This window comes from Paramormyrops kingsleyae, chromosome 23 (genome assembly GCF_048594095.1).
Source record: "Paramormyrops kingsleyae isolate MSU_618 chromosome 23, PKINGS_0.4, whole genome shotgun sequence".
Classification (NCBI taxonomy): Eukaryota; Metazoa; Chordata; class Actinopteri; order Osteoglossiformes; family Mormyridae; genus Paramormyrops; species Paramormyrops kingsleyae.
The window spans coordinates 944211-958432 of NC_132819.1; the positions used below are offsets into that span (position 1 = coordinate 944211).

Consider the following 14222-nt stretch of genomic DNA (forward strand, 5'->3'; position numbering starts at 1 on the left):
TTGCTTGTATTTTGTTTTAGGACTTTGACAGATTTTTAGTGTGTTGTTTAAGCACTTTTTAGGAGAAACAGCAGTGTCATAGAGCAGTAGATCTCAAAGGTGTCCTGGGGACCCCTCACCACTGTATGACACACCCAGTTTAGATCTTGTAGTCTCTACTAATGCGCTGATGAGTTGAATCAGCTGTGTTAGATGGAGACACGCAAAGTGTGGTCTGGTGTGGGGTCCTCAGGACAGGTACACAGAGAACATTTTGCTGTATTGTTTTCCCTACGATATTTTTTTTTCCTTAAATTTTCTTTATTTGGTCTTAAAAAGGTCTTAAAAAAAGTCTTAAATTTACTCTTAGAAAACCTGCAGAAACCCTGGCTCAGTCATGTGTACTTTAGTATTATTTGCTCATCTTGATTGACACGATCCGGCCAGTAGGCTAGCGGGAAAGCAGGAGAGTGAGCCAGGAATACGTGAAAGAGGGTTTAATCCGGGCAGACAATAGACGAACAAGCACACAGCATGACAGTACAGAGCTGGGCGTGACATAACCCCCCCCCAAAGGCGCGCACACCGGGCGCGCCCAAGAGGAGGCCACGGACGAGACGAGACCGGGGAACAGGACCTGGAAGACAAAAGCAAAAAACATTAACGCTTAACAGGAAACAGGACGGAGACACAGAACAGGAACAGGGACCAGAAAAACGCAGACAGGCAGACAGAAAAGGGCGACACGGAGAGAACACCCACAGGCGACACGAAGGGGCCAGGAGTGAACAGAGGAGGAACATAGGGATGAGGAACAGACACAGGTGGAATGAAGGGAGGAGGAGCAGACAGGGGAGACCAGACCGGAACGGAAGGGGGACAAAGGGGAGCCCGAGGGAGCCCAGGCGGGCGACGGGCAGCGGCTGGAGGGGCCACAGGCCAGATGGAGGAGGGAGCTGGAGGGAACCACACAGGGGCCAAGGGGACGGGTCGAGGGAGTGAAGGAGGAGACACGGAGGGAGCAGGAGGGGACACCGGTGCAGGCAGGAGGGGGAAGCCGCGGCAGGCGAAGGCGCAGCCGGAGCCAGGGAAGGCGCCGTCCGACGCCAAGCCGGAGCAGAGGGGCCTGGAGGCGGCTGACACGGAGCCGGAGGCGGGACCGAGGACCGGCACCGAGGAACCAGGGGGGGACCCGGCGGAGACCGCCAACCCACGAGCCGGAGGACCCGCAGGCAGCCACCTAGCCACAGCCAGGGGCCGAACGGGCGAGCCAGGGGGCAGGGCGGGTGGGACCCGAGCCCGGCGCCTATGTCCCTGTCCCTTCCAGGATACCGAAAGGCGGGGTCCTGGGGGGTGACAGCCTTGTCAAGGACAAGGGACGAGGGAGTCAAGAGGGAGGTCCCTGAGGGTGGAGGCTCAGGCAAAGCAGGGGGCGTGGCCGCAGGCGGTGCAGCCGGAGCCGCGGGTGTGGCCGCAGGCGGTGCAGCCGGAGCCGGGCTGGACGGGCAGGACAGGCGAGCCGGGCTGGACGGGCAGGACAGGCGAGCCGGGCAGGACAGGCGAGCCGGGCTGAACGGGAGGAGCAGCGGCCTCAGGCAGGGCCGCGGGCAGAGTGGCGGCCTCAGGCAGGGGGTGCCTTGGTGGGCGCCGCAGTCACGTGGCCAGCAGGGGGCGCCTCGGCGGGCGCCTTGGCCGTGCGGCCAGCAGGGGGCACCGCGGGCAGAGCGGCGTCATCAGCTGCAGCGGAGGCGAAGCCAGGACCTCGGGCGGAGCTGCAGCGTGCACCACCAATTCCTGGCCAGCAGCGGGTGCCTCGGCGGGCACCTCGGGCGTGTGGCCAGCAGGGGGCGCCTCGGTCGGCGCCGCCGACATGTGGCCAGCAGGGGGCGCCGCAGCAGGCACCTCGGGCAGAGTGGCGTCCGCTGCAGGGACCGCAGGCTGGACAGGCGGGTCAGGCTGGACAGGCGGTGCCGCTGGCAGCGCGGCAGCAGCAGCAGGCGGTGCCGCGGGCAGTGCGGCAGCAACAGCAGCAGGCGGTGCCACGGGCAGCGCGTCAACAGCAGCAGCAGGCGGGAGGTCAGGCACCTCGGGCGTCGCAGGAGCAGCATCAGCGGGCGGTGCCGTGGGCACCTCATCCAGCGCGTCCAAGTCCGGCGCTTCCCGGAGTTGCCTGGTCCCTTTAAGGGACCGCGGGACCCGTGGGATAGCATCCTGCACCGTCGCGATCCCCGCATTCTCCAGGCGGCCGTCCCGAAGTAGCGAGGCGGATGTTATCCGGGGCAGTGTGGCTGCGATGACCTCCGGGGTCTGCCGAACCAGGAGGGGCTCCTCCTGATCCTCCGCCGGAAGAGACGCTGCGGTGAGGTAACACGCCCCCAGGAAGATCGTCGGGGCGGCTTCCTCCCCTTTTCCCCTACGCCTCTTCTTTTTACGCCGGCTCTCGCCAGTAACTCACCTCGTGCAGCAGGACGAGCCATAGATCCTCGTCCTGCCGCGGTAAGTCTTTGGGGAGATCCGTCATTCTGTCACGTTCGGGGGCAAGCGAGCCGGAAAGCAGGAGAGCGAGCCAAACTGACGGGTAATCAGGAGGTTTAATGGTCAAAGGACAGATAGGCAGAGACATCCACGGACACTACAATGACGGATCTGGGGAAACTAACTGAGACACGGACTAAATGCACAAGACAGGTTGAACATAACAGGCAACAGGTGATCACAATCGGGGATTCACACGAGGTAATAAGGGTTTAATCCGGGCAGACAATAGACGAACAAGCACACAGCATGACAGTACAGAGCTGGGCGTGACATTGATTAATTATTTAGTTTAACACAATCCTTATAACTGGAAACTAAAAGGCGAGTCATTCCATAATTATCAAAAGTTTCAGCATCCAAAGGTAAAATTGGCTTGGGAAGACCTTAAATTGTCTTTTCTCAGATTTTAGTTAATGTATTAGCTTGATTTCTGAGCATCAAGACTAATTACCCAGTTCATGCTCATGCAGTCATTTGTCTCATTTTTCAGGTCAAGGACTTATGTCCGATGTACCCTCAGAAGATGAACTTATTAATAAGTATTTCAAAGAGGGCCACATGTATGATATAATTATTGAATTACTGAAAACCAAGCATAACATATCTATGAGTCTGAACTCTTTAAAAAGAAGGCTGAAGAATGCAGGCTTAACTAGGAGGACTAACTACTCACCACTTGCTACAGTGCGTGAGGTAATATCACAGGAACTAAGCGGATCAGGTCAACTTTTAGGCTATAGGGCAATGTGGCAGACTTTGCGACAGAAGTACTCCTTGATAGTTAAAAAGGATGATGTAATGCATATAATGGCTGAGTTGGATCCAGCTGGAATTGTGGAACGCTCTACTCGCAGTTTTATTCAACGTGGTTACTACTCAGTTGGACCGAACCAAGTCTGGCATGTTGATGGCTATGACAAACTGAAACCTTATGGTTTGGCTATCAGTGGCTGCATTGATAGCTTTTCAAGAAAAATGATGTGGCTCAAGTGTGGAAGCTCTAACAATAATGCAGGGGTCATAGCTCGAAATTATATGGAGTGTGTATCTGAGTTCCAAATAATTCCAATGCTCATCCACACAGACTGTGGCACAAAAAATGGAGTCATGTCAGCAATTCACTGTGCCTTAAGATCCAAGCATGGAGATGAATTTGCTGCAGCCCAAAGCCACATATATGGTGCATCAACCGCAAACCAACGCATCGAAATCTGCTTTAGAAAACAAAGGTATGCAATGACGTAAAATATTCAGGCATTTGAGAAGGAAATAAATATTAGCAGCCATAAGGTATAACTATCTTACATGCTATTTGTTATATTTAGTTCTGCAATAGTTTTAAAATTATGAATACATTTTTGTTAGCTGTAAAATACAGTGAAGTGAAATCTCCATTACTTGCATTGCAATATTATTCCACCACTAGGGGTCAATTCTGGATGGATCTTTTCACTGATTTGAGGGAGAGGAATCTCTTTAATGGCAGTTATCAACAGACATGTTTGCTGCGATTCAGCTTTTTGGGTATCCTGCAGAAAGAACCTGATGACTACAAACAGTTATGGAGTGCACACACTATATGACCAGTTTGTCAATCCCACTGCCCATCTGGAAAACCAGAAGCCATGTTTTACCTGCCTCACAGGTGAGTATTGCATACATATTATAAGATAACTCAGTTTTTTAAATGTATAATTTGTTATTGATGTGATAGCTGTAGGATCACACATGCACATATCACAGGACCTAAATTCCAGTTGGTCTGAGACAAGGCCGAGCCTGGTACGAGAGGCACCAAAGGGGGGTTACACACATAAACACACACACATAGATAACAAGGGAGGCCAGCACTCCAACTTTTATTGCTCAAAGATTTAGGGACCTACAGACAAGCAGAGTGGACCTAATGGACAGGGGTCCCTGAACTTGGCACACAACCCCCTCCCCATACGTTCTGCCTTACATATCACTCACCCAACAGACGAACACCCTAAAGGAAGTTTCATTTAAGTTTGGCTTTTGTATACCCTGTATATTGATTTACTCACGACTACTAGTCTCAATATACAGATAGGTTATGTTTGTATGTGTCCTTAGACAATCTTAGTGTTTTGTGTGCCACCCTTATAACCATGTTCACGGAGTATCACCTATTTCACCCCTTTGCACTTGAACACATATAAATTTAAATAAATAGATAGGTATAGCTACCATTGTATATATATTCTCATGGTATACCAGAAGAATCTGGAAAATTAGTGTAACCAATGTGTCCTAACTTTTAGAGAGTCTTCTTTGTTAAACCCCCCCCCTTCTCTTCCAACATTCCTTTGTGGTTCTTATCTGATCTTGGTGGACAGTCACCAAGTTTCTTTGTTTCTACCATGCTATGTTAAAAGAACTGAAGTAAGGTGTATCTTATCCATTCTGGAGAAGATGAATTGGCATAAGCCACACCAAACAAAATATGTTGTTTCCAGATGTGCAACTTATATTGATATTACCACAAACTAACGGCCACGCCTATCTATGGATAAGATGTGCCGTTTGTAATATCAATATTTGATGTAATATCCGCACAAAGTGTAACATCTGTTGAGGTGCAACCCAAAACACCTGTATCCTATACTGATGTGAATCAGTCACATAGATAAAATAACTAATTGTTTAATCAATTAATGCAGCTGGTATGAGGTATGTACCTGTGAAGCTGGTATGGCATGTTTGGTGTCAAACTGATTTTTAATCACCCCTGGTTCCAAATCTGGTCAGTGATTACCATAAAAGTGGATGTATCAAAGGTTATAACAGCTTAATGAAAATCATCAGTAAAGGGAGAATCAGTCGGGCCAAATGGATGGCCAGCCATTGGGCCAGGAGTCGAATTCCTGGTCATCCCTATTCATGAACTTTAGACCATAAAAACCTGGACCTCAGAACAAAGGTGCGCAGAGAATAACCATCAGCCCGAAGGAGAACATCAGCCCGGGAGAAGAGAAGCCCACAAGAAGCCCTCTGGTGAAGGCCCAGCTGAACAGAGAACAGCACCCAAGACAAAGCTTCACCAGGAGAGAGAATCCAAAGGGGCTCCACTCCACTGCTCCAAACACCGCGCCTTCATGAGTGCCATAAACTCAGCAGCTCTGCCATCAACTGCCAAGACCCCCCCCCCCCCCCCACTCTTCAACCAAGTAAACCAACTTCCTTTCATTCTAACAACTTAAGCTGTTCTGTTAACCTGCTATAAGACTTTAGGGTCGTGTTTCCACAAACTGTGCTTGCTTTGCAGAACAGTATTTCCCATTTAAGGTTACTCATTTAAATCCGGTCATTGCATTTTCATAATTACATCGTTTGTTTTATTCCGTTATTTCGTGTTTGTTGTTTGTGTTAGGTGTAATGTCTGTCATGTTAGTTGTAGTGTTAGTTAGGAATAAATGCATGTACACAACTTCAGCCTCCGTCATTGAGTACTCACACTAAGTTCCTGCCTCTGTGCGATCTTGCTACACGCTCTGAACCTCGAACTCGCCTGAAACATCGCGAGACTCTCTCTCATCGGCCGTGAGGGGAGCTTCGCTACCAATCATTTACATTACCTGGGGGGTATTCCAGAAAGCAGGTTATGTGACATACCCGGGTAAGTTTAAGGGTAAGTTAGTGGATAACCTCAACTTTCGGTTCCAAAAACGGAGGTTAACTTTCTGGGTATGTACGTAACCACAGCAGCTTACTCTCTGAAGATAACCTGCTCAGTAGCAGGTTATGTTCCAGGGTAAGTTTGTTGCAGAAGGTTACTGAGCATGGCGTGCCCTTTTGATGACGATCATGTGAACGTGGAGGCATAAATTATACAAGGTTTTTTTCGCCGGGAGAGAGTTATAAGACCGCGTATTGATGTCTTGTCATTTCCTAATGATTATTTGAAAAAGCGTTATCAGTTTTCAAAAGAATCGTTCATTTACTTAACATCTCTTGAAACCGCATATCGGTCTTTGTCAGTCACGTGTCTGCACTGTCTGACACGCCCCCATTCGCCATTTTGAAGGTATTTGCAGACGCAAACACTAGGAAGAATGGAGAAGATAAAGCAGAACGAGAAAATTCCGTACAGAGAAAAACTTACAAAGGACGCCAGGGATCGGTATTTGGCTAAATTGTCAACAATTAACAATATAGATCCGTATGATCTCACATCAAAAAAATGGAATGCCGATGCGACATTGTTGCCTCCAACTTCGTCTCTGGACATAACAAACTGCCTTGTTTATGGTATTAGCGCTTACTCGTTTGAACAGTTCAAGAACTATAAATCTCTTGAAGCCCACGGACATTTCATCAATGGCTGGGTGCAGGATCTGTTCACATTTCGAACGCAGGACTGCGAAAACAGAGTCGTCACTGCAAAGGTAAGCTAGCTTGTAATCAAGTTGCAAACAAATCTGTACAGCCTCGAACAAAGGAGACTAAGGGGGGACATGGTCCAAGTATACAGGTATATTAGATTCTAACAGGTCTGGAGGCAGCCAAATGGCTAAATTTCTTATGTTCTTATGTTCAAGTTGGTATTATATATTATATGATAATTATATGGTGAAGTTAACTGTAATCATGTAGACAGCCTTACAAATGAAGCATAATAATAAATAATAATACATGGAATAGTTTAACACCGTGGTAACACCGTTGTTGTCTGTCTATGTGTTGTCTACAGGTCTTGCACTCCCAGCGCCTCACTGAGACACCTCTCAAGCCATGGGCCATCATTGAGCCATCAGGAGCTATATCCTCTGCTCACTGTACATGTATGGCTGGGTTAGCAGAGACATGCACACATGTTGCAGCTATGCTGTTTAAGTTGGAGGCGGTCGTCAGATGCAGAGAGACAGTAACAGTAACAGGACAACCTGCATACTGGATGATACCAAGCAGCATAAGTAAAGTGGGAGCAGAAGCAGGACACAAAATAGACTTTACCACTGCGAAAGCAAAAAGAAGAAGCCTTAACAAACTCCTGAATGGTGAGGCAGCAAATATGCCTGCTCTGAGGACTGCAACAAGCAATTTTACATTCCACAATTTCACACAGGATCAGTGGGATGCGTATGTTGCAGACCTGCAGAAAGTATCCCCAAAAGCTGCACTTCTGTCAAATCTCCCAGATTATTGCGATGCATTTGTAGACCCAGTGCAGCCATTTTCAGCACCAGATTCACTGCGCTGTCTACGTGATGAGAAAATGGATGGCACAGAATTAACTGCTTTGCGCCTGCACTGCAAAAGCTTGGTAAATAAAGTAGACATTTCACTTGAGCAGGCACAGTACATAGAAAAAATCAGCAGACGTCAATACAGATCTTCAGCTTGGTATCACTATCGCATTGGAAGGATTACTGCATCAAATATGCATTCAGTTCATGTGTCAAGCTTGGACAGGCCTGCACTGTCTACAGTGACAGCAGTGTGTTATCCTAAGAGCAATGCAACAAACCGATCTACTGCTGCGACATGGGGAAGACAAAATGAGGAGTGTGGGAAAGCACAGTACAGATTGCAGACTGAGAAACTTCACTGTGACTTTGAGACCAGTCAGTGTGGGTTTATCATAAACCCACACTTTCCCCAAATTGGGGCATCGCCGGATGGGATTGTGCAGTGCACTTGCTGTGGTAAAGGTTGCACTGAAATAAAATGCCCATACACGTACCGTGACACTACTGTTGAGGAGGCATGCAACACTGGAGACAAGAACTTCTGTTTGGGAATAGTAGATGGAGAGCTGCAGCTCAAGAAGGATCATCCATATTATAAACAAGTACAGACACAAATTTTTGTTGCAGATGCAGAGTACTGTGATTTTGTTGTGTGGACCCTGAAAGACTGTGTGGTGTTGCGTGTGGCGCCTGACCCAGAGCTCTGGGGTGCTCTTTTGAAAAAAGCACAGCATTTTTTTGAGTGTGTATGTCTCCCTGAACTGGTCAGCTGTTACTTCACTCAGGTTGCAAGACAGATGCCACTTGACAAGATTTCTGTTCCAGGAGGGAACCCAAAAAGAACACACAGAACATTTCGCACAGTAGCAGAGAAGTCCCGGAAGAGGCAAACGGCTGTCAAGTTGTGGTGCTTTTGTCATGGACCAGAGAGCAAAGATGACATGGTGGCTTGTGACAATCAAAACTGCCCAATTGTGTGGTTTCATTTAAGTTGTGTTGGTCTACAGCATGCAACAGCTAAAGAGGAGTTTTGGATCTGCTCTCAGTGTTCCACCCAGGCTGTGACATAATGCAACTCTGACTTGAACATTTATTGAACTGTCCACCATTGTGCTGCTGATTTTTGTTTCAAAAGTGAATTTCAGTAAAAATGTCAGCTAAAAATCTGTCAAGCTTCTCATTTGGTTAAACTAAATATTTCAAATTGTGTTTTTTCCACCAAAACTGTTTTATGTAATCAGTGATACGTAATTTTCATAATCAAAACATACTAGTAATTTAGGTGTTTCAGAAAGTAAGAGTCAAGAACACCACAAAAATGTCATTGAACATATATTTCAGTGAAATGGCAAGCAGAATACAGGCTCAGTATACAATGATGTTTCTAGACCTAAACTACAGTTGGGCATTGGTTTGTCAAGGCACAGCACACAGTGACAACTTTATCCAGCATTGTAACTTCTTCACCTCCACATGGAAGAATCATGTTTATAGGAATGGTCCCTGTTAAAATTTTATATTTCTGCCAGACATTTCCAATGACCCTTTCAACATGGATTCTCAAATGTGCTATTTTTCTAGTTTCCTCCACATCTCTGGCTGCTAACTGACAGTAGCCTTTAGTAAACGCTGGAAGTTTGACCTCTGCACACAACATGCCCACACATTCCTGTATGTCAAAACCTCTGTCAGCCAAGACAATGTCCCCAGGCAACAGATTAGCAAGAAAACCACTGTTCAGCGTTATATGTTTATCACTTGTACGACCTCCCCAGCCTTTTGATAAAAAACAAATGGCTCCCTTGGGAGTAATACCTATCAGGTATTTCATAGTGTGGTGGTGCTTATAGCTGGAAAACATTTGGGCACGTGCTTTCAGATTTGATGGTCTCTCAGTGAAAATCTCAAAACAGTCAATAATCACTGCCACTCTGTGTCCAAAGGCCTCCACAAACTCATGAGGCATAATTTTGCGCAGTGTCTCTCTCTCTGGCCATACAATAGAACGCCTCAAGTTTGCATGTAAAAATGACACCATTTCATTGATTGTTCTATACACTGTCTTTGGGGAAATCCGAAACAGATGAGCTAGGTGTTGTGGAGGCAGATCCAATCGAAGGCGCATGAAAGTTAACAGGAGCATTTGAAATGGGGTGAGAATTTTCCTTTGACCATGCATGAGAGGTACCAAAAACCTGAATAATGCCATAAAGGTTCCCAGGTTTGGCAGACCTGTATAGTACTTTACTTTTTCATCGTCCTCTCCAAAGAAATCATCAGATATCCTGCACTCATTGAGTTCACGTCGTAGCTCTCTGTTTTCTTCCAACAGGCGGTTTATTTCTGCACGCCTGAGCACACACAATTCACATTCAGTCTGTGCCACGTCATGACTGCTGTTCTGTATCTCATCCTCAGTGATGAGCTCATCACTTTCTCCTACTGCCTCATGTGTCCACTCTTCAGCATAGAGCTGACCACCATCTTCTCCAGTGTCAGGTGTCCCATCCTCAGTCTGTTGCTGGCTGCTTTCACCACCAGGCTCCGGTGTGCCATCCTCACTCTGCAGCTCTCCAAGTTCTGCATCCTTGTCGACCCCCATCTCTGCTGCTTGCAGTATCTCTTTCCGTTGCTGCTCGCGTCTACTTTGTCTTTCAAAGCGTGCAATGTCTGTGGGTGGAACATATGTATGCCCCAGATGTAGGGATGGTGCCCAGTCAGGGTCAGTCTCCATCATTTCATAAGCTGGTTGTCCTGCAAGCAAATTGTAAGTTTTTAAATGAACACGTTCTTAAACGAACACGTCCCAAATATAAAACGTATGTCTATATATGCCAAAAACAGGAAAAATCCATGCACGCGAATATACACATACATACATTGATAGACATCACAGTTTGCCGTTTACTTTAAAAAGCATTCAATCTGTAACACTAGTTTAACACGAACCGATTAACCCGTTTCTGCTACCCTCCGTAGTGAGGCTAGCTTGCTAGCGTAGGTTAACCAATGTGAAAATAGCAACTTTAGAGTACAAAAAAATGCATATCCAGCAATATTACTCAAACAAGAAACATCTTACTTGCCTTTATGAAAATGCAGAGAGCAAACACGCATGAACGGAGATATCTTGTTGAACGTGATCTCCTTGCGTCTCACCGCTGCGACCCAGGCCATCCGACGCCTCTTTGTTACCTCCTCTACCTGCCGTCCATATCCTCTTTTCCAAGTGGGAATCCGGAACAATCTTATCTTGTGGTCCACCTTTCTGCCATGTGATTTCGTATGACAGCCTTTCACACAACACGAGTATTCCATCTTACAAAGGAGAATGGCGGACGCAAACGCTTGCTCTTGAGTTATATACCTTCAAAATGGCGATTAGACCCACAATACACTGCGACTATAGCGAGTGTGACGTCAACTGTCAAAGACCGATTGCAAATGTCACAAACCCAAACCGCGGGTCTGCACTTAGCACAGAAAACATTCTGTGCATAGCACTTCGGTTTTTTGCGTCAGGGCATTTTTTGTACAATATGGGCGACGCAGAGCATATACCCTGTAGGAAAGGCAACTGTGTGTAGAGCCGTTCGCACAGTATGTCTGGTACTTAACGCTTCTTGCACACGTTTATACAGTTCCCTGTCCATAAAGCTCTGCGTGTTATTAAAGAGGAATTCCACAGAGTGGTAGGTTTGTCCTTTGTAGTAAAATCTATGATGCATATTTAATATATAGTCATACTATTTATATCTATAGCCTACATGTATTCATCCTGCACACACACACTTGATACTTCCCTATATGACTTTCTATTTCAGGGTTTCCAAATGTAATTTGGAATACATGTAATACATGTATAGTGACAATAAAAGGCATTCATTCATTCATTCATTCATAATTGGGTGCATTGATGGCACCTACATTCCTATTAAAGCTCCTTCAATAAATGAGGGAGACTATGTTGATAGATAGATAGATAGATGTCTTTATTGTCACTATACAAGTACAGCGAGATAGCGGAGGAAATCTATTCATAGTATCAATGTGCAGGTAACTTGATTTTGTATCCTTAATTTTTTGCCTTGTTAAAATCATCAAACTCATTACTTTTTTCCACTAACTATAGGTAATCATTACAGGACAGTACAATGCTGGTTACCACTGGTTGCCCTCAGATGGGGTGAGGGGAGGTGGTGGTGGGCTCCCGCCAGTTAGACGGGCTTCAGCCTTTTTTCTATTAGCTACATGACAGAAAGAATATACTAAATCGTGTTTAATAAATAGTTAAGTGATCGTGTAATCAATTACCTTTTTGCAGTTTCAGCATGTTTCATTTTGACTTGGCTCAAAGTTCTTCTGTCTCCAGAAGGATTACACCTTATTAAATAAGAAACCATATATTCCTAGTCGATACACATTGTTATTTTAACCTAAAGAAATGAATGGCAGGAAAAGTAAATGCTTTCATAGTGATTTAACAGTAAAAGGGATGCGGAAGGGTTATGTGTTTAATTATTTTGCATTATAATAAAAGGGGAGGCGATGTCAAATTTGCAATTTAATACACACGCATTTACTCTGTCCGTTATTTTTTGCCAAGCCAACTCTTTCTTTAGCCGATGCAGCCGTATTGCTTTTTTTCATTATTATTGGCTTGAATTCCTCATATGCGTGCATTAAAACTTCCAACTCCGCCTCTGTGAAGTATGCCGCTCTCTTTTTTTCACTTTGATTTTCCATTCTGACTCGTGAAATCGGCGATCAATTGAAAACGTCTTTATGTATGCACGGTGCACGCGCATTAACTCTGGGTAACCAATAGGAGGTTGATTGAACTTACTCTTCTCAGGTGTTTTGGAACCGACATACTCATGGTATGCGGGTTTGGGGTATATCAACCCAGAGGTTAAGATTTACCAAATGGTAAGTTAACCAAGCTTTCTGGAATACCCCCCTGGTGATGCAGCTTGCTGGACGAGCCTTCTAACCCAGGTTACTAAGCGATACTGGTAATTAGTGAATCCCATTTAAGTCTCACATTAACAGACTCACAGGGATAACGCAATTGAGTTTGGAGGAGCCGACCATTCGGCATAATGATTGGTTAATAATCAGCATTAAATAATAATTAATTAAACTTTAATTAATTTCAAACATATTGGTGGAGATATTAAAAATTACCTGAGCTAATAATTCCTACATAGCACAAACATTTTTTGGACTGCCCCCTAGGTTTAATGGAAGAAACTGTGGATTCCATGTGTCTCCAGAAAATCTTAATGAGTTCGAGACATTCTTATGTCCTCTTCGCAGTCTTTGTGGAATCTTCAAATTCACTTTGAGGTCTTACAGAGACAAAATGGACTTGCTCCACTAGTTAGCTGGGTTACTAGTGTGGAGAATTACACTCGCCTAAAGGATTATTAGGAACACCTGTTCAATTTCTCATTAATGCAATTATCTAATCCACCAATCACATGGCAGTTGCTTCAATGCATTTAGGGGTGTGGTCCTGGTCAACACAATCTCCTGAACTCCAAACTGAATGTCAGAATGGGAAAGAAAGGTGATTTAAGCAATTTTGAGCGTGGCATGGTTGTTGGTGCCAGACGGGCCGGTCTGAGTATTTCACAATCTGCTCAGTTACTGGGACTTTCACGCACAACCATTTCTAGGGTTTACAAAGAATGGTGTGCAAAGGGAAAAACATCCAGTATGCGGCAGTCCTGTGGGCAAAAATGCCTTGTTGATGCTAGAGGTCAGAGGAGAATGGGCCGACTGATTCAAGCTGATAGAGGAGCAACTTTGACTGAAATAACCACTCATTACAACCGAGGTATGCAGCAAAGCATTTGTGAAGCCACAACACGCACAACCTTGAGGCGGATGGACTACAACAGCAGAAGACCCCACTGGGTACCACTCATCTCCACTACAGATAGGAAAAAGAGGCTACAATTTGCACGAGCTCACCAAAATTGGACAGTTGAAGACTGGAAAAATGTTGCCTGGTCTGATGAGTCTCAATTTCTGTTGAGACATTCAAATGGTAGAGTCAGAATTTGGCGTAAACAGAATGAGATCATGGATCCATCATGCCTTGTTACCACTGTGCAGGCTGGTGGTGGTGGTGTAATGGTGTGGGGGATGTTTTCTTGGCACACTTTAGGCCCCTTAGTGCCAGTTGGGCATCGTTTAAATGCCACGGCCTACCTGAGCATTGTTTCTGACCATGTCCATCCCTTTATGACCACCATGTACCCATCCTCTGATGGCTACTTCCAGCAGGATAATGCACCATGTCACAAAGCTCGAATCATTTCAAATTGGTTTCTTGGATATGACAATGAGTTCACTGTACTACAATGGCCCCCACAGTCACCAGATCTCAACCCAATAGAGCATCTTTGGGATGTGGTGGAACGGGAGCTTCGTGCCCTGGATGTGCATCCCACAAATCTCAACTGCAAGATGCTATACTATCAA

At 45.8% G+C, this 14222-nt stretch overlaps 1 protein-coding gene across 1 annotated transcript; it reads right to left on the minus strand.

Moving 5' to 3' along the window:
• Positions 1–9049: 9049 nt before the first annotated feature.
• LOC140581980 (uncharacterized) lies at positions 9050–10332 on the minus strand. Its single transcript, XM_072705995.1, has one exon. The coding sequence runs from the start codon at positions 10330–10332 to the stop codon at positions 9121–9123; it is 1212 nt and encodes a 403-aa protein (XP_072562096.1). The 3' UTR covers positions 9050–9120.
• Between the last annotated feature and the right edge of the window lie 3890 nt (positions 10333–14222).

What these genes read in the sequence shown, in the direction of transcription:
- LOC140581980 (XM_072705995.1), bottom strand. Translation starts at nt 10,332, where the DNA reads ATGGGGGTCGACAAGGATGCAGAACTTGGAGAGCTGCAGAGTGAGGAT.